The sequence below is a fragment of the Dendronephthya gigantea genome, unplaced genomic scaffold (genome assembly GCF_004324835.1).
Source record: "Dendronephthya gigantea isolate DGI-Jeju-01 unplaced genomic scaffold, DenGig_1.0 000499F, whole genome shotgun sequence".
NCBI classification, from domain to species: Eukaryota; Metazoa; Cnidaria; class Anthozoa; order Malacalcyonacea; family Nephtheidae; genus Dendronephthya; species Dendronephthya gigantea.
In genome coordinates this window covers 23631-45645 of record NW_021163509.1, presented here as the reverse complement: position 1 = coordinate 45645, position 22015 = coordinate 23631, and the positions used below count along the sequence as shown (strand labels likewise).

The 22015-nt window shown below is 36.1% G+C and overlaps 2 protein-coding genes and 2 long non-coding RNA genes across 8 annotated transcripts; all 4 read left to right on the top strand.

The window, feature by feature from the left end:
- Positions 1-791: 791 nt before the first annotated feature.
- LOC114543617 lies at positions 792-2916 on the top strand. The gene is made up of 8 exons (XM_028562524.1): positions 792-960; positions 1153-1199; positions 1637-1724; positions 1807-1914; positions 2059-2099; positions 2382-2459; positions 2654-2728; positions 2793-2916. Exons 3-8 carry the CDS (start codon positions 1641-1643, stop codon positions 2914-2916), a joined length of 510 nt encoding a protein of 169 aa, XP_028418325.1. The 5' UTR covers positions 792-960; positions 1153-1199; positions 1637-1640.
- Positions 2917-3268: 352 nt separating this feature from the next.
- Positions 3269-9359, top strand: LOC114543621. Of its 5 annotated transcripts, none has more exons than XR_003690132.1 (6): positions 3269-3310; positions 3495-3562; positions 3789-3890; positions 4044-4084; positions 4500-4779; positions 9148-9331. XR_003690132.1 is itself a non-coding variant. In XM_028562526.1 (5 exons), the coding sequence occupies exons 3-5, from the start codon at positions 4081-4083 to the stop codon at positions 9218-9220; spliced, it is 357 nt and encodes a 118-aa protein (XP_028418327.1). In that variant the 5' UTR covers positions 3269-3310; positions 3495-3562; positions 4044-4080; the 3' UTR covers positions 9221-9359. The 5 variants fall into 5 exon arrangements, 2 of the variants coding, with proteins under 2 accessions (XP_028418327.1, XP_028418326.1); XR_003690133.1 differs by having other exon boundaries at positions 3789-3902; XR_003690134.1 differs by lacking the exon at positions 9148-9331 and adding an exon at positions 6312-6414.
- A 4664-nt stretch (positions 9360-14023) lies between these two features.
- LOC114543620 lies at positions 14024-16980 on the top strand. Its single transcript, XR_003690131.1, has 4 exons — positions 14024-14634; positions 15453-15568; positions 16088-16223; positions 16790-16980. It is a non-coding gene; the product is annotated as an uncharacterized LOC114543620 (long non-coding RNA).
- A 1879-nt stretch (positions 16981-18859) lies between these two features.
- LOC114543619 lies at positions 18860-20314 on the top strand. The gene is made up of 3 exons (XR_003690130.1): positions 18860-18928; positions 19708-19805; positions 20264-20314. It is a non-coding gene; the product is annotated as an uncharacterized LOC114543619 (long non-coding RNA).
- The last annotated feature ends 1701 nt before the right edge of the window (positions 20315-22015 follow it).

The window sequence follows — 22015 nt, the reverse complement described above, 5'->3', positions numbered from 1 at the left end:
CAAACTCCAGCCTAAATGTAACGTCTCTTGTTATGCGAGATACTCCTTCACAAATACAAGGTTTTTGAGCAATAATTTCTAAATTTTCGTTAGACTGCTCCCAACATATCTGGAAAAGTTTACTAAACTTTCGCCAACGCCTCAAGTTGTCATACCACTGTTAGAATTTCTCTGGTATGGTTCTTAAAGTTTCGTAAATTAAGAAATCTTTTGCGAAATATCAATGTACCCCCTAAAGAGAGGATTCTGATTGAGCAATTCTGCCGCTAACCATAGTTGATCGCCTTTTTGTACAATCAGCTGTGTTAAAAATCTCGTATTTCTGTTTACCAGATGATGGAGATTTGGATAAACAGGAAATCGCATACATAAAAGGTATATGTATAGCTTTCGGTTGCCAGTCATGATATCAGGATTGAAACCGCACATCAAAATGGGCCTCTTGTAAATATAATCAATAAAAATATACCTGGAACGTGTAGTAGGTGAAGCCACGAATGGAAATTGAGGAATACTAAAATGGTGGCTAGGAATATTTTTGTATACCTCTTCTCAGCTGTACGCAGTTCATTGAACAGCTAGTGATTTGCATCGGTTATCAAGCCAATCAGATTACGGCTAGTTCATTTATAATACCCAGCCTCCTCTTTTGACGTGATTTGCTAGCCTGATTTCGTATTATAATTGGGTCAATTTTGTTTATTTTCCAGGCTTGGTCTTGAAGCTAGAGGAAGAATTGCATACTGTAACATCTTCATCCTCCAAATAATTACACATCCCGGCAGGTGCAGTATACAATTTATTTGAAAACATTGTTGAAACAAGCATTATATGACTGCAGCCTCGTTAGAAATGCCTTAACTTTTGCAGTCTTTTGTCTTTTTGTCACCCAGTTACATTTTCGAACTTCTGGTCAAAGTACGAAATCACTCGAGAAAGTGATTTCATTTTCCGTTGCAAGTGAGTTTATGAAGTGGTTTCCGAGCTTGTTTCAACATTTCATTTGTTAAATTTGGATGTGCAAAGAATTTTAGGCGATTATCGAGTTGGAGCAAGCTCTGCATGATTCAATATGCCAGTATTGCAGCAACCTATTGTTAAAACTGGGAAATGAAATGCATACATTATTTAAGCAAATCTTCTTCAATGTAGATCAAATTGGTGGTGCAATACAAAGACAGTTCGCGGACGCCTTGAAAGTACGTATACAGTAGTCTTTGACATGATAGAAGACTTAGTGGTAGAAATTTGGGGAAAGGGCTCGTATGTTGATATTTTTGACGTTTATTGCTGTAATAGCTTTCTTGTAGCTCCACTTATCTACATGTCTTCAAGCAGTCGTTAACCTGGTTTCCTTTGTGTCGTAATTGTTGTAAACAATCATTTTCGTAAACAATCATTTTCACGGATAAAATCTAGTCCAATCTTTCCACATTATTGCATCCCAGGTAGTTTTTCAGAACAGCGATGCATTAGGGTCGAGCGAAAAGAAAGATGTGCAACAAGCTGGCACATTTACGGTGCAATCATCTCAACCTGTGTGTATTAAAAGTAAACTCTGCATGGCAGGTAGTTAATGAAAAATGAGACAATTCATGTATTGCTGTAGCCAAATTAAGTTTCTTGTGTTTTTTAGGTTCATGTTCAACAGCAAGCGAATGACGGTTGGAAGAGGAAGCAACTGGATGTTTGGTCAACCAGCAAAGCAGCTGGTGGCGACAAAGGTGATCAATTACGTCCACCATAACATTAAGCTACAAGATGATCTTTTGTATAGTCATTTTTTAATAACGGTGATTGATTTAGGAAACCTATAAGGGCTTACCAGTGGAACTTCAAAATCTACATGTCATTAAGAAACATCAGATGTTTGTTGGAATCCTCAAAAGTTCTAAACTCTTCGTACAAAAACAGGTAGAAATTTTTTTAGTATATATTTTGAAAGGAGAGTCTCTAACCCCTCATCGTTTCTGGATTACTACTACTTTGAAGCGGTGTACATGCAATAATACCACTACACTATCAGTGGCAATTCTAAGGGCGTCCCCTTTTCCACAGGAACAACGTGAACTACTTGACAAAAATGGGGATTGCAATAGGTAAGTTAAAAAAATTAAATCGTAGGAAAATGTCTGGTTTCATATTACCTTTTAATATAAAATTTGTGTAGGTTCGTCCCGATGAATTGTTCGTCTCTTGTATAAATACAGCTAATGTGATTTTTATACAGATTAATCTTACTGGACCTTTTGATGGTGCTTCCTTAGATCGAAATTCTAAATCGGTTAGGGTTTTGTGTGTTGTTAAAACTGATATAGGAACGATATTTCATATCCTAGTCCGTTACGTTAATTCACAATGATTATCCTTTGTTTTGTAAGAGTTTTGGTCTATGGAACCGACTTGAGACACAAAAAACTATTTTTGTTGAGCCACGACGAAAAAACGAATTTACAGAGGTTAGTTCTATTGCCATCCAGCGAAATCTTAAGACTAGACTTTTTAACAAATGAATATATAGTTAAACAGTTCATCTGTACGTTTTTACGAGGACGAAAAACGGATCATTTTGATCAGGAGGTTATGTTCAACTAAATAACTCGCAATGAACAAGCTGATTGAGGTTTATCAAAGGATTTATGGTCTGTTTTAGGCAATGGAAGGATTTTATGAAAACGTTTGCAACCCAGAGAACAAGGTGCTGTTTCTTGTTGTTTGCTAAAGAAAGGTATGGTGTCTACTGTATTTTTTCGACGTATTAATACCAAAGTCTTTAAACACATACATTTAAGACGGCTTGTCAAGTTTAAAACCTTGTATAGTAATAAGCTTGTTGGCGAATCTGCTAAAAACCTGTCAGATTTGGTGGAAATAAGTAATAATTTCATGTCCAGTGTCCGCGAATATAATCCTTGATTCAAATCTTTTAGTATAAGCAATTAGGTCAGGGTTAGGGTGAGGTTTAGAATTAAAAGTTAGGAATAATTTCGTGCATCCTGGACATGAAACAAGCTATGGACATGAAACTATGATCGAAACATACAAGTCAAACACATCCTGATAACAGACCGTCAAAAAAATTGATACGAGCCTCGGATGTTTTACAAGAAACTCCTGTGTTTCTCACGTTTAGGTAAGCAAAACCGGGAAACGAAGATTTAACTGTTGAAATTGACGTTTTCTATTGTTTTATGTTTGAGACCGAACGTATGTGTGCCAGGATCAGGTGACCAGCTGTGCATTCACCCCCAGGTTCTTGAACAAGAAAACACACGGCCAAGGCAAGTGTAAATGACTTCATTGACCGTTGGTAAGTAGGTTTGTAGCTCAAATTCTACATACCATGTACCCATTTTCTTACACGGTCGATACACTGAATAATTTACTATCTACTGTATAGGTGCACAGGTTGTATAACCACCCTCGCAATATTTTGCCCTTAAAATAAGGTAGTAATCCCCACAGTTCATGAAAGTTCTCTTGACTATTTTCAGAGGCATTTGTGCTGTACAAAGGTGTTATCATGCAAAGACGTGTCATTACTATAATTTGCTGCAACAAGGTACTACCACTAAGAGATGTTTATATTGGGCTATTCGGCCATTGCCATTGGCGTATACAGTATCGTCAGATATTGTTTGGTATTCACTATATTAAATATACACACTAAATTTAGGCTCAACTCAACATATATATGCATGAGCGATATACTTATGCTGATCGGATTCATATCTCTACAATTACGTGTAACTGCAGGAAATTTAATCGGAACTTATTTCATCCTACAGCGATATACCAGTGGAACTTCAAAATCCACATGTCATCAAGAAACATCAGATGTTTGTTTGAATCCTCAAAACAGTACCCGACTCCGCAGTTTTAAATTCTTCGTACGAAAACAAGTAGAAATTTTGTAATATATTTTGAAAGGAGAGTCTCTAACCCCTCTTCTTTTCTGGATTACCACTATTTTTAAGCGGTGTACATGCTATAATACCACTACACTATCAGTGGCAATTCTAAGGGCGTCCCCTTTTCCACAGGAACAACGTGAACTACTTGACAAGCCTGGGTATTGCAATGGGTAAGTTACAGAAAAATAAAATCGGAGAAAAATGTCTGGTTTCATATTATTACTTTTATTAAAATTTTTAATATCTTGAAGTTAATTCTTAAAGAAAATTGTACTACGAGGATGGTTGCTTTCGGATTTTGCGGGAGAATTTAGATAGTTCGATCCTGTGATTTCATGAGTCAAATTTCGCCAGTGTAATATAGTACAAATCAACATAGAAATTCGTATCGTCAATATCGTCAATTAAAGAAACAATAGGGTGAAATGTCAGTATTTTCAAACAGCTTTTGGAAATCAACAGGCAAGAAAACACGTGCTTTATATGTAATAATATAGTGCCTTTATCTATTTCACTTTCCAATCTGACACTGGGATAGTCCGGATGTTTTGCAAAATAAAAGCAGCCTTCTTTCTTCATGTACAGGTCCCTCTGTTCTCCAATGTACGTCACTTCCGGTGAAAAAGCCACGAAAAAAAGCCAACTTTGAGGCCCGAATAAACGAATGCGTCATCGAAGAAAGAATGCGTCAACAGCGCGCCATAATTAAGCGTTCGACCGCATCTGAAGCTTTACCTCGAAAGGTCGCAGAGAGTGTAACAAACGAAAACTGCTCACCGAGAAACATTCTGCGAAATGGTGCAACATTGCTAAAGAAGCAAGAGATCTTAGGTCTCGCCTACAGAAACAAACATATATTACGCAGGTATATGAATTTACTATGCTATAATTGCAACTATTTAAGCATATATAAATACAGATCCAGATTGGTACTGATGGTTGAATGGCTGATATTGGTTGAGCAGGTAATGATACTGTTTACCAGATAAGGTTTTTGAACAATCTGGTGGGAGGTTTCAGTGTGCAATTATGGGCAAAATCCAGGCAATTATATATGCCATATCTTCACCACTTGGCATAGCCAAGATTTAACTTCACAGTTGTGAAGTTAAAATACTTTTAAGGGTCATAAGTAGCTTTCTTGTTTTTCAAAGCTTTTTTACGACAGTTGAAAAATTAGGTCACTATCCAGTGGATAACTTTATCCATGCACCTTTTGAACAACTGGCCCCAAGGCTGTAAACAGGATTTTTGCCAGGGGGGCACTGTGTGTGTTGAGGAACAGGTGCCCCCCATATAAGGCTTATGTCATCACTGATATAGTGCAAAATTACATGGTTTCTTCCAAAAATATATATAATACAGGTGCTCTATAATAGTGCTATTAGTTTTTATAAAGCTTTTGTAGATTTCAATGAATGTAGGTGACAAATGAAGAAATCCTATATTAGATGTCAACCATATTATAGTCCAAAAGGGTTGCTGGGGCAAACAAACCTCATGATCTGCTGCCAGCATTGTTTTATTTTTTTATTTGCGCTGATGCAAACGCCGTTCAGCAGCCTTCAAGAGTTTTACTAAACAGATTATTGCAATGGACATTTCTATAGGCATATCGTCGATGCCATTCTCTAAATTTTAAAATTCACAATGAAACATGTTGATATCCACATATTAACTCTAAGGGCCTAACTCTAAGGGCCTAACTCCACGGGCGCCTTTTCTCGGCGAAATGCGAAATATTTCGTCTGTTTCTTTTGAATTTTGACCGCTTGAATCAATTAATTATGCATCATTGCTCACAATTCAAAAGAAGCAGGAGAAATATTTCGCATTTCGCTTGAAAATTTAGCCCGTGGAATTAAGGCCGAAGAGAAAAGGGGTGGGTAAAGAAAAATTTGAAGGTACCCAAGGGTGGGTTAAGAAAAATGGAATAGTGGTTGGGGTGGGTAAAATTTTTTTAGCATAGATAAAATTTATATTATTCTTAAAATACTGAGACTACATGAAATACTGTACAATAATACAATGTACTGTTTTAGGATACTGTCTGTCAGTCATTCAACATCAATGTTATAAACAAGAGCATCCTCAACTGAGGAAAAACTTGCACATTCCACTTGCTCAGCCACTTGTGCTTCATGCCTTTCTTGCACAATCCTTTTTTTCTTTTTTAGTTTTGTTCTGGTTTCTTTATCTCTCCTGGCCCGTCTTCTCTTTTCAGTCTTTCGAACATCAGCTGCATCAAACCTCTTCTCAAGTTGATGCATTACATGCTGAACATCATGCATGATCTTTTCAATTCCATTCATCATTTCCTCAATTTGGAAAATTGATTCACAAATAAATTTAATTTCATCACCAGCCCATGAATTTTCCTCCATATGTTCATTATAGAGTTCCTTTTTCCTTGACAACAGTTGATCTTTCAAGGACTTTAATGAACTTATAGTTCCATTAAAATGCTCAACCGCACGTTGGCTTTTGGAGACATCATCTACCTTAACATCTGAAGGGAAGTCATTGTATCTTTTCCAACAAATGGGAATTAACAATTGGGAATCAACAATTGGGAATTAACCCTTCCTGAAATCCACTTACTACATTGAGCCTTTCCTCGTTTAACACAAGTCGGCTTGGTCGTCGTTGGTGTTGTATTCATATTTATATCATTCGTGCCTCCAACGATGTCAATCGATGGCTTTTCAAGACTAGAAAGAGCTTTCTTGAATTTCAACAAATGACCAAGCCAACAATATCAAACATTTGTTGTTTCTCTTCAGCATCCATGGTCTTGATCAACTCCACATCGTCAAAGCCAGTGTCTTTAAAACGCTGCAGATATTCCTCAGTAAATTTCAATGAAGACATAAAATTTTCGAACGTTAAATTCTCAGCCATCTCGAATATTCACTAGATTCTCCTTCAAAACAACAACGTGCCATGTGATTTACAGGAATTCGAGGGACAACTGGGGATTAGACATGATATTCATTATAATTCCCATGAATTCCGATGATGTAAGATCGGGTCAATTTCAGTGCATGGTCAATTTCAGTGGTCAATAATATAATAAATCTCTTCTTGCCAACTTGCTATTATAATACTCAACATAAACGTGCTTCTCGACCAGTTAATACCAGTGTGTGTAATTTCCACGGCTTTCGATTTGGTGGAACATTGACAGGTATACTCGTCAATACCACTTTTTTGTGATATTGTATATAAGCAAACTCGGTGGGGTTGGTTAGGAAAAAACCTGAAAGATTGTTGGGTGGGTCAGGGAAAATTTATTGATGTTGAATGGGTGGGTAAAAATTTTTTTTGGACTTTGGGAGTTTCTCTTCGGTCCCACCCCCGGCCATTAATAATGACCGGTCCCTTAAGACAAACAATTTATGCATACAATTTCAAAAATTACTTACCCTTTCATGATATGAAGAGAACACAAATACATATCCACTACATTTTTAACATATTTCCCATTGCTGGAAGCCATCTTGTTCCAATCGCGTGTTCCAGTTCGAGTTGATAAACATAAAACAAATGATTCGCGCGGCCTTTGCTCTACAATGGAGATTACAAGAACATCATTTTCATACAATTGAAACTATGATTGTATATAAATCACAGAGGGTCTATACTGTAGTGTACTAGTGTACAGTATGTATTTTGTGATATCTATAACACAAGAATATACAGAAAAAAATACAGGTTGTTTTCTTTCATATACACATAACACCCTTGTAAGAAAGCTCCATTTTAATGAGATTTATCGAACTAGGATATGTGCGAATTTGTTAGTTTATCATATTCCACAACAATTTCAAAGATTTACTTGCCTTTTAAATTCTGATTTTCCTGTTGGACGGGATAGTGAAGCGAAAAACATTTGATGAGAATATTCGAAGTGTATACAGCAAACAACAGCTGAACATCACGTGTTTTATGTAGAACGAAGTTTGGCTGTGAATAGCCATTTATAAATCTTCAATCTCTTTACACCTAGGTTGAAAGAAAGCTCGATTTTAATAAGATTTATCGGACTAGGATATCATGGCCGTAAAACGCCATATTGCCACTGGATTTAAATTTACTATATTTGCGAATTTGTCAGTTTATCATATTCTACAACAGTTCCAAAGATTTACTTGCCTTTTCAATTCCGATTTTCGTGTTGGACGGGATAGTAAAGCGAATTGAAGAAATACGATCATACTGTCATACATTTGATGAGAATATTCGAAGTGTATAGAGCAAACAACAGCTGAAATCATGTGTTTTATGTAGAACGAAGTTTGGCTGTGAATAGCCATTTATAAATCTTCAATCCCGTTTACACCTAGGTTGAAAGAAAGCTCCATTTTAATGAGATTTAACTAGGATATCATGGCAGTAAAACGCCATATTGCCACTGGATTTAGATTTACTATATTTGCGAATTTGTCAGTTTATAATATTCTACAACAATTTCAAAGATTTACTTGCCTTTTAAATTCTGATTTTCCTGTTGGACGGGATAGTGAAGCGAAGAAGTACGATCAAGTGTATAGAGCAAACAACAGCTGAACATCACGTGTTTTATGTAGAACGAAATTTGGCTGGGAATAGCCATTTATAAATCTTCAATCCCCTTTACACCTACGTTGAAAGAAAGCTCCATTTTAATAAGATTTATCGAACTAGGATATCATGGCCGTAAAACGCCATATTGCCACTGGATTTAAATTTACTATATTTGCGAATTTCGGTCAGTTTATCATATTCTACAACAGTTCCAAAGATTTACTTGCCTTTTCAATTCCGATTTTCCTTTTGGACGGGATAGTTGACCCATTCAAGAGAGATGTAAGAGTATTATTTAATTTTGACTTATCCGCCGTTTAAGCTAAACGGCATTGATACAACCGGGCCCGGGACTTATAAGTAAATGTGTGGAGCTGTATTATTATTATAAATGCAGACTGTCTTAGAGCGTTTTGAGATCGTTTAGATTGTTGTACGAGAGTTGTTTCATGAAATTGTTGTAAATTGAAAATAGAAGTAAAACCAGCGTGTGCAGGTTAATTTACTGAAGGAAGCTTGCCAAGAATTTAGTGAAAATATTTGACAAACTTTAAACAGTTTTCATTATTGGCTGAATACCAACTGTATATTTACGGTCTACACAAAGGTCTCGGAGATGTCAATTTCAAAACAAAAAGTCAATTTCGTTTAAACTATGTACTTAAAGCACGGTTTTTACCCTGGGTGACACATTGGACGAGACGAGGCAGCTCGTCGTGAAGAGAAGCGTGGCGTCATAGAATTTCACGTCGTTGGGAACTGGCTGCGAGGACAGCTCTCTCAAAAGAATATTATGTGGTTGATTGGCTTGACAAAAAGTATTTTCATATCAACTAACGCGAATGCCGAAAGAATATATGACGAGATTGGTTTTGATCAGTAAGTGAACCAGTAAATTTTAGCTGCAAACTATTGGCACGGTCAAAATGGATGCGCTGTGCTTTAAATTGCTGTGCATCAAATTGGACGCAGGCACCAATTTTAGCTGTCCCGTGCTAATAAATTGACTACATCATTCTATAAAGAGCTTCTTGCTAATTTAGATGTTTTGGTTGTTGAATGTATGCAAATATCATCGTAGATAAATTGTACTGATAATTTGCTCACTTTAACTTAATCTAATGATCTGCCATCTGAGCCACTTTGTTTAGCAACAAGAGAACGAGACACATTTTTACGGCACCCATGTATAAAAACTATCGCACAAGGTAAATTTCATTCAGTCTCGAACAACGGGTTTTCACTTGTGTTAAACATTACAGACATTAAAATAATCTCCGGTTTTCTTAAACACCGTTTAAAAAATTGAAATCTGGATTATAATCACGCATTCATAAATGGAAAAAATTGCGATTAGCTAGTATTTTTGTCCAATTGGCTTCTAATATCCGCTTGCATTAAAATATGTTTGCTAATTTGCATGCTAGCCCGGACAAATAATTATGATCTTATTAACTCTCCTTCTTTCGGCGTTCTGTGAATATAAATTGTTTTTAAATGCAAGCGTAAATTGAATATACTAACCAAAGCCAAAGCGTAAATTGAATATGTTAACACATTGAATTTTTTTAACATACACTCGATCTTTTTAATTTTAAAATGTCGTGCCAGTGGTAGGCATGATATCTCTTGAAGAAGGATTCGATTGGATTTTATAACTTATTGTATTACTTATATATAATAAATGTAATATTACACTAACTCCGGTAAACTCGAACCCCCGCGGTAACTCGAACAATTTTCCTTTGCCCTTGGGGGTTCGAGTTAGCGAAGAAATTCTGTATTTTAAAAGCTCACTCAAATTTTATGAGTGGGAGTCATAACATTTCCATGGCGGTATTTCCACTGGAATAAGAGCTTAATTTTCAGTGTTTTTCGTTAAATCTTTGTATCAACTAAGAAATAACTTTCTCTTTGATCGGTGATGACAAAATTTGTATGTCACACTCAATGAGTGAGTGTAACACGGCCTACAGGCGATAGTGTGGATACGGAAGAATTACTGATAATCGTTTGACATTTATCTGTTTTGAGAGCGTAATGTCCAAAATTTTTGTATTCGGTGTAATTAGACAGAAATTCTAGTTTCTACAGGGATCGTTTATGAAAAGTATGGGTTATGGTTGTCGCAGATAAACTACCTGAGGTAGAAATTTTAGCAACATCTAGTCAAGAATTGTGTGACAGGCAGGAGATGATTGCATTTTCTCATTGCTTTTCTGCAGTTGTCAGCATTAAAATTGGATCTTGCCAGTCACGCAAAACCTTTGAATACGTACAATCCAGAAAGTCAGTTTATACAAGACCTTCGAGAGAAAAATGAGTGTACTTTCTGACGGTTTTGAAATACTATCTTTATTTGTGTTTAGAATCTTAATAATCACGACTGCCGTAGAACATTCTAAATCTACTGAATTAATTGAAACGTATAGATCGTGCATGATGTAACCCAACCACTGTCAGTTGTTAGAATATATAGAATGCATATCTCTTGCTGTCCTGGTCCACCTAAAATAACGTGATATAGCTATGACGCCTGTCTATGGAGATTTATTTCATTCCAAACCGTTCACAATTGGTAAATTACGACCTTTTCCAAAACAGTAAATTGATTGCGGCTTGAAAACCTAAAATTTCTCATCAACACATAACAAACTTTAAATTCACTTCATAAAATTTGAATGATTTAGTCAGGATTTGAATTTTAAACGTTTTCCTCTTTTTTTCAGAAATCTTTGGTATGAAGGGAGTTGTATCGTCAGCTGAAGGATTACACACCAAACTACGTCAAGCTGCTCAACGGATTAATGGATTAACAAAAGAACGCAAACAGTTGATTAAAATGGGAAATAAGCTGAGAGCTGAATTGTTGAAATATAAAGGTATTTGAAGGAATATTTTGGTATATCTATTAAAATGGCATTAATATATAGACGTTAGTCGAAATAAATTACTGTAAGATGAATGAATACAATTTTTCGTATAGTCATGACGCGTAGCTTCTGTTGTTCGCAAAAGACTAACTGCATGCATGTGCAAAGAGAACCCGCGATGATTACGTCACTACCACATGTAGGGTAGTGACACGTGACCGGGCCCCAGAACACTGCGGCAAAACGTCTGGGCACACGCCGGTCGGTTATAAGCATATTGGGAAATTTTCAATTGGAATTGTTGAAACAAAACATGCATGTTCATTGATAAAATATAAGTTAAACTTGTACTTCAAAATGTACCAAAAACAAGTGGACTAAACATTCGTTTAATGTGTCCTGGCATTTAAATATGAAATAAAATTGTAATGCAGATTAAAAATACAAAACAATCGCACCGTAACCATTTTCTTCACCTGGGCGGCATATATTTAGGCGTATGGCGAATTTCACGTTGATATTACAATGTAAAAGCTAGGAATAAGATTCAGTTTTGTGCGTTTTAGACAAGAAACAAAATTATCATCATCAAAGTATTTATACCAATTCATTTATTCAACGCGGGACATAAGAAGCAAGTGATTTCGAAATTATCAGTAACGACGAAGAATTTTTGATACTACGCACGTGCCCCCCCCAAAAGAAAAGAATCCTAGGGCCCAAAAGTGCCGGGGTTTTGGTGAAAAATGCCTTTTTGGAAATGGTAATTCTGTAAATACAACTTTAAAATCGAAGGTGGCCTTTTTTGTTTCCAATGTACGCCCAGGGCCTACAGGTACGCCCACTTACCCGTTCCTAATCTTTGTGTAGACCATGATGAATATAAACCACACTACAGTCACTACTTACTAGTCGTGTCTTTGGTGCTTTGGCAATAAAACCGTCCCTATACATTTTTTAATTGCCCTTTCTATTAGTTAGAGCCCGCCCCCCAATCTCGGTATTCTCCCTACGCCATTGAGAATGGAAATTTCGGTTATTTACGGAAGAAAGATCGCTTTGAAACACTATAAATATGCCAAAAGCTTTGAAATAAAAGTCAAACGGTAAAATACGCGCAAGACTTAATTCTTCCACGCGGCGAATCCGGCTTGATTTTGTTAAATCAATTTGGACATATTTTTGACCGTTTATTAGCTTTTATTAATTTTCTGTTTCTTTGTGCGTGAGGACAGTTTTCGGACATACGACACATACGGTGCGTTTTAATATGTGCACCCAGGTATATGTGAATGTACGCTTTCTGAGCATACTCGATCGAAGCTAAACGACACTGCATGCATACATATTCTGTGACTTGATCAAAATTATATTCGAATGTACGCAAGCAAAACGACACACTGACACAGCTCGCTTTTTTGTTTACTCGATCCGTGTTGTGAACGCCTTTTAAGGCGTATTAAAGGTTACGTCTGCGGAACGAAAGAAGTATCTAAGCGATAAGCATTTGTGTTTTAACCGTGCCGATCATTGTGCTTCTGATTGCCGAAGCCGATTTTTTTGTACCAAATGTAAGCGTAGACATCATACCTTGATTTGTGACCTCCCGGGTGATACGAAGCCTCCTGCTGCGCCCTTTAATGACATGCTACTTAGTCTTATAGTTCTGTCGTTTATCCTGTCGTAGTTGTTAATATAAATAGTGTTAAATGTCGCGCCGTAATCGACACGGGGGCGGGAAGTTTCTACGCCTCGTCTGCATTGCTCCACAAAATAAAAGCGAAACCCAAAAAACGAGAAATGCGTCATATAGAAATGATTATTATTGAAAAAATTTCCAGGTAGTTTAGAGCAACTTTTGTGAAGGCTGAGCAACTAGCATCAATGTTCACGTTTTGACAATGAAATAGCAATGCGACACCCCTTAATTGTTCGTGAAATCATTTTTCCAAAACTGTGAAATCTAGACACAAATTGGTACGTGATAGGGGGGGGGGGGGGTGGCTCTCGCTGAAAGAAGAATTTACGCCGATCCGACATCTTTTGTCCAAAACGGAAGTACTAATTTCACAAACCTGTCTGGGGTGTTTTTTTGGCGAACATACATTAAAATGATGGAATGGTATGGATGAAAAAAAAGTCAGTCACCCTCTACGGCATTGCATACCCAGGTAATCTGAGTGAAAAAATCAACGAATAAGAAGCCATATCCTTTGCTTCACTGAAGACTGGCTTATCATATCCTTCATATCATATAACTGCGGCATTTGAAAAATTTTAGTTAGTTCATTATTTCAATGTAAAAATGCATTTGTTTTTTCGTCAAAATCAATTAGAATTTTTATTTTTGTCCGTTTTACATTAAAAAATTTTGAGTTTAGAACTACTCAGTTTGTGCAGGCGCCTTTTGACGTATTTGAAGCCATGACTAACCAGCTGATCTGAGATCATGACATCATAAAGCGTCTTATAAATTTCACATATATTGCAACTCAACAAACTATAAAACTTTCATCAGAAGTGAATTCAATCCGACAAAATTGGATCGTATGAACAGGTTGACTTCCAGGATTGGATTTTAAAATTTGATCAAAGCGTATGTACGCCTATGTATCTATTCTTACGTAATCTCCGACCACGCGGGACCAGCGTAGTTTTGCGTGACACACGTGGGGCGATCAATGCACAAAACAGCTTTACCAAATCAAAGAAAAATATTATATAGAAACTAGAAATTTTTCTTCAATGAATGTATTTTAGCACAATATGAAGCTTAAATAGGCGGGCTAATCGCTGTATATACTATACTAGATGTACTGTCCGCCGCAAAACAATCGCAAACTGTCGAAATATATCAGCAAACTGTGCTGAAGTTGGCATGACCTTCGTGCACTCAATGTGTTATTAATATGCTGCAAATACCAATGTCTGCAAACGATTCAGACTCCGTGGTTTTACAGAAGGAAAAAGAATGGCGTGAAGCTTCTCAACTCAGAGTTCAGGCACTGGAAGAAACTATAGCTGAAAAAGATAGGGAGTTCAGACACTAGGAAAAGTTGAGATTTCGTAAGTTGAAGGATGATTTTGAGTATAACTTCAAACCTATATTAGAACGAGATCAAGAGTTAGAGAAATATGATACGGTGATTGGTAAAGTTAAGGAAGAGGAGCACGTTAAGACTGCTCAAGTTAGTGAATTGTGTGTGAAGATTGATGAATTCAACATCAAATTACAAAATGAACAGAAGTCCAAAGAGGAGCTACAGAAACACTACCAAAAGGTAAATTTTTTAATTTTTTTATTTTGATGAATCGATTCTGCATACAAAAATATTTAAATGAAAACAGGATAAAATTAATTGAGCTAGGAGTCTGTTAAAACCTTTAACAGGCTTTTTAATTTAAACCCCTAGTTGCAATGGCTTGGTGCAATATAGTTGAACATAGTGACATTGGTGTCTAATATTAAATTGTGAAGATGAAATTAATTACATTTGATAAAAGATAAATATATAAAAGCTAACTGTCTTATATTTACATGAAGAGAAGTTACAATTGTGTAATATACACTTAATGTATGCTCCCGAGGGAAATGGTGAATTTTGTTTTTCCAAGAGTCTGACTGAAGGGAAAACATAACTCACTATTTCCAAAGGTAGTGTACATTAAGTGTTTTGTTGTATAGGAACGAAAACATAAATGTTACACAACAATTTTATTTAAAAAAGAAACCCACTTTACTTTGTTATGACAAGAAGCAGGCAACAATTTTTCACTAATTGGGGCACTCCTTTCGTTGCCTTATGTAGTTAGTCCTCCGATAAGGTTTATGAAGTTTTGTTGAATTTCAATCGTTACATATAGTTGTGCTGTATACGTGTACATATGTGCAAGAATAAATTTATCCTGTGATATAGCTAGCAACGAAAAGCAACCCTGTAATTGACTGAGAACAAACTGGGCAGCCATTAAGCATAATTAGAACTGTTCCAGAATAGCTGCAGCTGAGCTGCAAGCTTTCTCTTCTGCTTGTCTTTCTTCACTAGCTATATGTTTAATTCTGATATGTTCAACAAATGATATGGTTAATTATGTCTAGAGATTGCAAGAATATCAGAATCAATTTAAAGCTTTTCAAGAAGAGAAAGATAATGTAGTTGCTAAAGAACGGGAGGAGCTTTCGTCTTATCGGAAAAATCTGGAGCTACAATTAAGGTAATCTAGTTCACCTCATGCAATCATTGTTTGTAACTGGAATACCATCAGAGCTCTTAAAGACATTTAAATTTTAGGTGATCATAATTAATGAACTCTAAAGTAGGGTACACTGATGCTAATTAATGTAAACCATGTTTAAACAAACACCTTGTTTACATTTTCACTCACTACATTTCTAAAAATATCAAGAGCAGTCAGAATAGTTGACACTATTTTGGTTTGCTATAGTTCTAAATGAGAGCTGGAGTTTATGTTCCGAAAAGTAAAAAATGTGCTAAATTTCAGAAATTTTAAATCAAGTAGTCTACCCATATTGTTACAAGCAGAATGATGTGAAGAAGTCACTGTAAACTACCTTTTAGTATCAGTAGAGATATATTACATGCAATGTATGCCAATGTGCAATTATGAACTTTGAGAACTTACTGAGGCTATAATTAACAATGAGTTACAGTGATTATGTTAATAAAGCATTTTTTAAAATATTGGTTAAAAATCAACATTTTGATTTTTTAGAGCAACAGAAAAAGATTGTGAGTTTCGTCATCCAGAAAATGTCAGTAATTTTGATGAAGCAATAAGAAAAAGAGAACAAGAATATCGATCAAAACTGGATGAAACAAGAAGTCTCTTATTGTCAAATGACCTTAAGGTAATAATTTATACTCATTACAACTATTACAGGCCTATCTGCATGCTTTCCATTTGCCAATATATACCTCAAATACAATATTACCACCATTTTATTACTGAAGCTCCCTTCTCCTTGGACCTTTTTTTCATCTCTCTCCAAAAAACCTCCTGTGCACTTTAAACACTACATGTTGTGGCTTTAAACTATTTCACCACATAGACCAGTTGTTTAAGGCCATTTTGTGGATGACTAATACTAAGAATATTACATGTGTGCATTGTAAACATACAAGGTGTGTGTGTAACTGTTTTCCTCAGTTAAACTATCTTGCTACCAACAAGGTTTCGCTTTTTCCCTAACTTCTTGACGAATTTAGGAATTCGCTCTCTGAGCTAAATTTTACCTATGTAGTCTAGATGCTTAAACGAGTGCATTTGGTCAAACGAGACTACCGAGCCAAACGTATAAATTAATTGCCCGTCATAAATTAGGCTTTTGGTTTAAAGTACATATCTAGAAAGTGCTTTGTGGGATGGTTTGTCGATCATTGTCACTTGTCTTTAATAATTGACAGGTTTTTTTAGATCTGAAGTTTAACAAAAGAACTGGAGTTAATGCGATGTGATAGTCGTCGATGTAAAGAGGAACTCGACAAGAGAGAACTGAGAACTCGGGAGCTGAAGAAGGTGCTTGAAGAAAAAGATTGGATGCTTTCTGATTTGGAAAACACTCATAAGTATAAGGTCACAGATCTCGAAGCACAACTGGAAAATATGAGGAGATGGGAGACAACTTACAGGAGGATTTTAAAAGGAAACATGCCGAATTGGATCGCTTTGCTCGGGAAAAAGAAGAAATGTTGGCCAACGCTAAACAAGTAAGTCGCTATTGCAAATGTAGTCTAAGGCTTAATAACCGGAGCTAAAAACCTTACGAAATGGTAACACAGTAAGTTTTTTCTCTGGTGATATAGTTTTCTTGAGTAATTTGCCTTGTTTCCATGAACTGGGCAAAACTGGTAACACAGTAAGTTTTTCTCTGGTGATATAGTTTTCTTGAGTAATTTGCCTTGTTTCCTTGACATTTATACTATATATATTATATATATATATATATATATATATATATATATATATATATATATATATATATATATATATATATATATATATATATATATATATACACAGAGTGTATCAAAAAAATGTCCCAAATGTAAAATTTCCGTTTTTCAGAATATTTTGCAGAATTTGGCAAATTTTTGTGTTCCTAGAGATAGTTAAGACTTATCTGGTATACCTAGGCCAAGTTTGGTTTTTCATTAACAAAGTTATGTTACCGGGGGGATGTTCCTTTCCACTGATATTGAGAGGGCTTGCGCGCGAAAATATGAAGCTGAAATTGAGATATTATTTACCTGTCTAAAAGTAGGAAAGCTTTTTAATAATATGTCGAAGTTTCAGGAAAAATAATGCAAACTGGGAGCAACGCGTGACCCCTAAAAGTGACAAATATTTTATTGCAAGCAGTGGATTAAATGCATGGTTGATTTTAGCGTGACCGATCTCATACAAGGTGGGCAAATGAATAAATTAAAGCGAGAAACGAAACAAGAAGACGAAGCGATTTAATAACAAGATTTTTATTCGTGATGTTAATCCTCAACATTTCCACCATTTCTTTCTAAGCAAACTGCGGCTCGTGTGAGCATGGTAAACACTGAACGGCGAACCATTTGTCTGTCTTGCCTCAAATTATCCATTTCGTTCGAAATTCTTTCTTGCAAATCGCCTACACTACCACCGGCAAATCTAGGCGAATGGACAGACAAACGGTCCACTGTTCAGTGTTTAGCATGCTCAGACAAGCGTAGAATGAAATGGTGGACATGCTGAGGGTTAACATCACGAATAAATCGCTTTGTTTTTGTGTTCAGTTTCTCGCTTTAATTTATTCATTTGCCCAGCCTTACATGAGATCGGTCACGCTAAAATCAACGATGCATTTAATCCACTGCGCGCAATGAAATATTTGTCACCTTTAGGGGTCGCGCGTTGCTACCAGTATGTATTATTTTTCCTGAAACTTTATTAAAAAGCTTTCCTACTCTTATATACAGCTAAATAATATCTCAATTTCAGCTTCACATTTTCACGCGCAAGCCCTCTCAATATCAGTGGAAAGGAACCCCCCCCCCGGTAACATAATTTTGTTAATGAAAAACCAAACTTTGCCTAGATATACCAGATAAGTCTTAACTATCTCTAGGAACACAAAAATTTGCCAAATTCTGCAAAATATCTGAAAAACGGAAATTTTACATTTGGGACATTTTTTTATACACCCTGTATATATAGCCTGAAAACTTAATAGAACTGGGCACTGGTAACAATTTTATCCGTGCCGTGCCGATAAATTTAGTCTATAGTGTAAATGGCGCTGGTATTCGAGTGCTACATTCCTGCATGGATTTTAGAAAGCTGTGTCGATTATTGATGATCAACGCTCTTTCTCTTTCCAGGTTCGTCAGAAGCAACTAAACATTGATCAACTTCACTATCAGTTGACAACAGAGAATCGTCGGGCCAGCGAAGAAATGAATGTTTTGAAGCAGCAGAACTCTGATCTCAAGCTGCCGGTAACCCAAGCAAGACAAAGGCTGACCAATTTTACAAAACGGGTTTGGAGAGAAATATTGATGCCGTATCATTATAATAAACCAGGTAAGTTCGATGATATTTTTAAATAACTAGATCGCAGATGCAAAATGAAAGACATTAGGTATATAACATTAAAACAAATTAAACGTGTAAATGTATCACAGTCTGAAGCTTAACGGTGAACTCACTTTCAATTGTACTCTACCGTGTTGCTGGTTAATGCAAGATCGAACGAAATTTATATGTACTTTTAAAACCGCAAGCAGTTAAGAGAGGATTTGATTAGGTATCAGCCGGATGTCAGTAACATCCTGGGAGATTCACTGAGTAACAAAGCGAGCAGCTATAATGCTAAACCTAAGATATCAGTTGTGACAGCCTTATGCCTGTATTCTAAAAGCTCACTCGAACGGCCTTTAGTGGAGATCTCAATCTAAGTCATAACATTCCCAAGGCGGTATTTCCACTCGAATAAGAGCTTTTTTTCAGTGTTTTACCTTAGATCTTTTTATCGATTAAGAAATTACTGTCTCTTTGATCAGTGATAAAAAATTTGGTTGTCGCACTCGATGAGTGAGGGTGTAACACGGCCTACAGGCGAAGAATTACTGCATGATAATTGTTTGATATTTATCTGTTTTGAGAGCGTAATGTCCGAAATTTTTGTATTCGGTGTAATTAGACCGAAAGTCGAGTTCGTGCAGAGATTGTTTATGAAATATTGGTTAATGTTTGTCGCAGATAAACTACCGCAGGTATAGAAGTATTAGCAACATCTAGTCAAGAATTGTGTGACAGACAGGAGATGGTTGCTTTTTCTTATTGGAGTTGCTTTTCTGCAGTTGTCAGCATGCATTAAAATTGGATCTTGCCAGTCACGGAAAACCTTTGAATACGTACAATCCAGAAAGTCAGTTTATACAAGACCTTCGAGAGAAAGGTGAGTGTACTTTCTGACGCTTTTGAAATATTATCTTTATTCGTGTTTAGAATCTTAAGAACGTAGAACCTTCTAAATCTACTGAATTGAAATGTATATATAAATTGTGATGGAACCCAACCACTGTCGGTTGTTAGACCATATATAGAATGCCTATCCCTTGCTGTCTTGATCCACCTGAAATGGCGTGATATAGCTATGACGCTATAGTATAGCTATGACGCTATAGTATAGCTATGACGCTATGGTAGCTACGACGTTAAAAAGTCTACGTAGATATATTTCATTCCAACTCGTTCACACAATTGGTAAATTTGATCTTTTCCAAACTGAAATTGATTGCGGCGGGAAAAAACCTAAAATTTCTCTCAACATAAAGAGACCCTAAATTCATTCATAAAATTCTGACTACTTAGCCAAGATTTGAATTTTAAACGTTTTCCTTTTTTTTTTTTAAGAAGTCAAGCTGCTCAACGGATTAATGGATTAACAAAAGAACGCGAACAGTTTGATTAATTTAGGAAATAAGCTGACGCTGAATTGTTGAAATATAAAGGTTTTTAAAGGATGTTTTGGTATCTACTGACTACTGTATTAAGATGGCATTATATAAAAACGTTTCCCTATAACCCCACAAGGTGAACACATGGCTCGATTAAGAGTAAAAGTACATATATGAATTGTTACAAAATTACAAGTACAAAGTATATATCTTATATCTCAACAGGTCTACAACAAGTCTCGTTCCTCGAGCACTATATCCAATTGCTGAACTATTTGCTTGCCTTACAGTAACACGAATTAAAGGACATTGAATAAGAGACACACTCTGTTGTGACTTTTAAATACAAGGAAATAAAATGGTGTCATATACTTACAATGTCTGGTTCGTCAACAAAAACTAGCTGGTTCGGATGCAAGCAATCTATGACAATATATTCCTCGTGTTGGGATAATATTACACTGCACGTTGGACTACCGAAACGGCAAGGCTTCACATTATCCCTGTTTAAAAACGTCTGAAACGTTTTCATAACGTCTGAAACGTTTCACTCTCCATACTTTCCAAATTTAATTTGGTGCGAAAAATTAGATAGCATACATGGCTGCTGCTCCCGGATTGACTGATAGTTCTGGTGTTACGAAGAACTTCACTGCTCCCGGATTGACTGATAGTTCTGGTGTTACGAAGAACTTCACTTCAAAGTTGGTTATAAATTGCACACCTCAGGTATCAAAGCAGAAATTGTTGACTTCCCAACATGCACGAAACTGATACTAAAGAAAATTTAAAAACACATATCTTTTAACTTGGCTTGGCTTATACCTCAAATGTATTTGTGTCCATCCTCAAATACCCTCGTTAGCTTTCTTCGTCTTCGAGCCTCATTTTTTGGACGAGGGCGTAATAAGCGCCTCTTTCGTTTCTTCTGGCAATCCAACTCTTTTGCCACATATTACGTTTCCTGTCTTTGCGTGCCTTTCTTCTTTTCGCCACAACGTAACGGCAACCAAGATAGCAGCAGCAGCAGCAAGTTTCTTAGCTTCCTCGTCAGCCATTTAAACCCATTGATTTAAATCTCATTTTGGGAATTTGTTTATGGTTGAAACACCATTACGTTTCTTTACGCAGGCCACCTACCTCCCCCCTAAGCCCGTCAAAAAAATATCGGGTTGTCTGAACAGTCCACCAAAAATCGGGCCGTACGTAGTTTTGGTTTACATACAACTTTCAATTAATACAAAGAAATTTACCATACAAATTAGTGAAATTACAATAATAAACTACAAAATACTTATTAGAATTACAATTTGGAGAATACTATAAAAAAGACTACAAACTCTAATTCCCTTTTTTAAGCAAAGCTTTTTTTTACTGAAGCCTAGTTTCCATAAGGTTGTTATCTGTCGCTACGTGTCTTTCGGAGTCTTTGGAGTAATCTTGAAAGACCGATAACGACAAAGAAAAACCGAAAACGACAGTTCGTACATCGTCACTATACCAAAAACAAAAAGGAGGCCCTTAGCAAGGAGTTTCTTCTTCAACTAAATTTGTTTATGCTCATATAAGTTTTTTCTACTTAGTAAATATTCCATACTTTTTGTTATAAATTTTAGATTCTTCTGTATGTCACCGGACCGCTTTGACAGAATTTTGTCGTTTCTTGTCGTTATACGTCTTTGAGATAGGGGTTTTTTCTATCCCAACG

Bases quoted from the DNA above. Each gene is read 5' to 3' on its own strand.
- LOC114543617 (XM_028562524.1), top strand. From the start codon at position 1,641: ATGTTCAACAGCAAGCGAATGACGGTTGGAAGAGGAAGCAACTGGATG. The intron at 1,915-2,058 runs GTAGAAATTTTT...CCTTTTCCACAG, and splicing joins AACTCTTCGTACAAAAACAG to GAACAACGTGAACTACTTGA. The intron at 2,460-2,653 runs GTTAGTTCTATT...GGTCTGTTTTAG, and splicing joins GAAAAAACGAATTTACAGAG to GCAATGGAAGGATTTTATGA.
- LOC114543621 (XM_028562526.1), top strand. The intron at 4,780-9,147 runs GTATATGAATTT...ATGTACTTAAAG, and splicing joins AACAAACATATATTACGCAG to CACGGTTTTTACCCTGGGTG.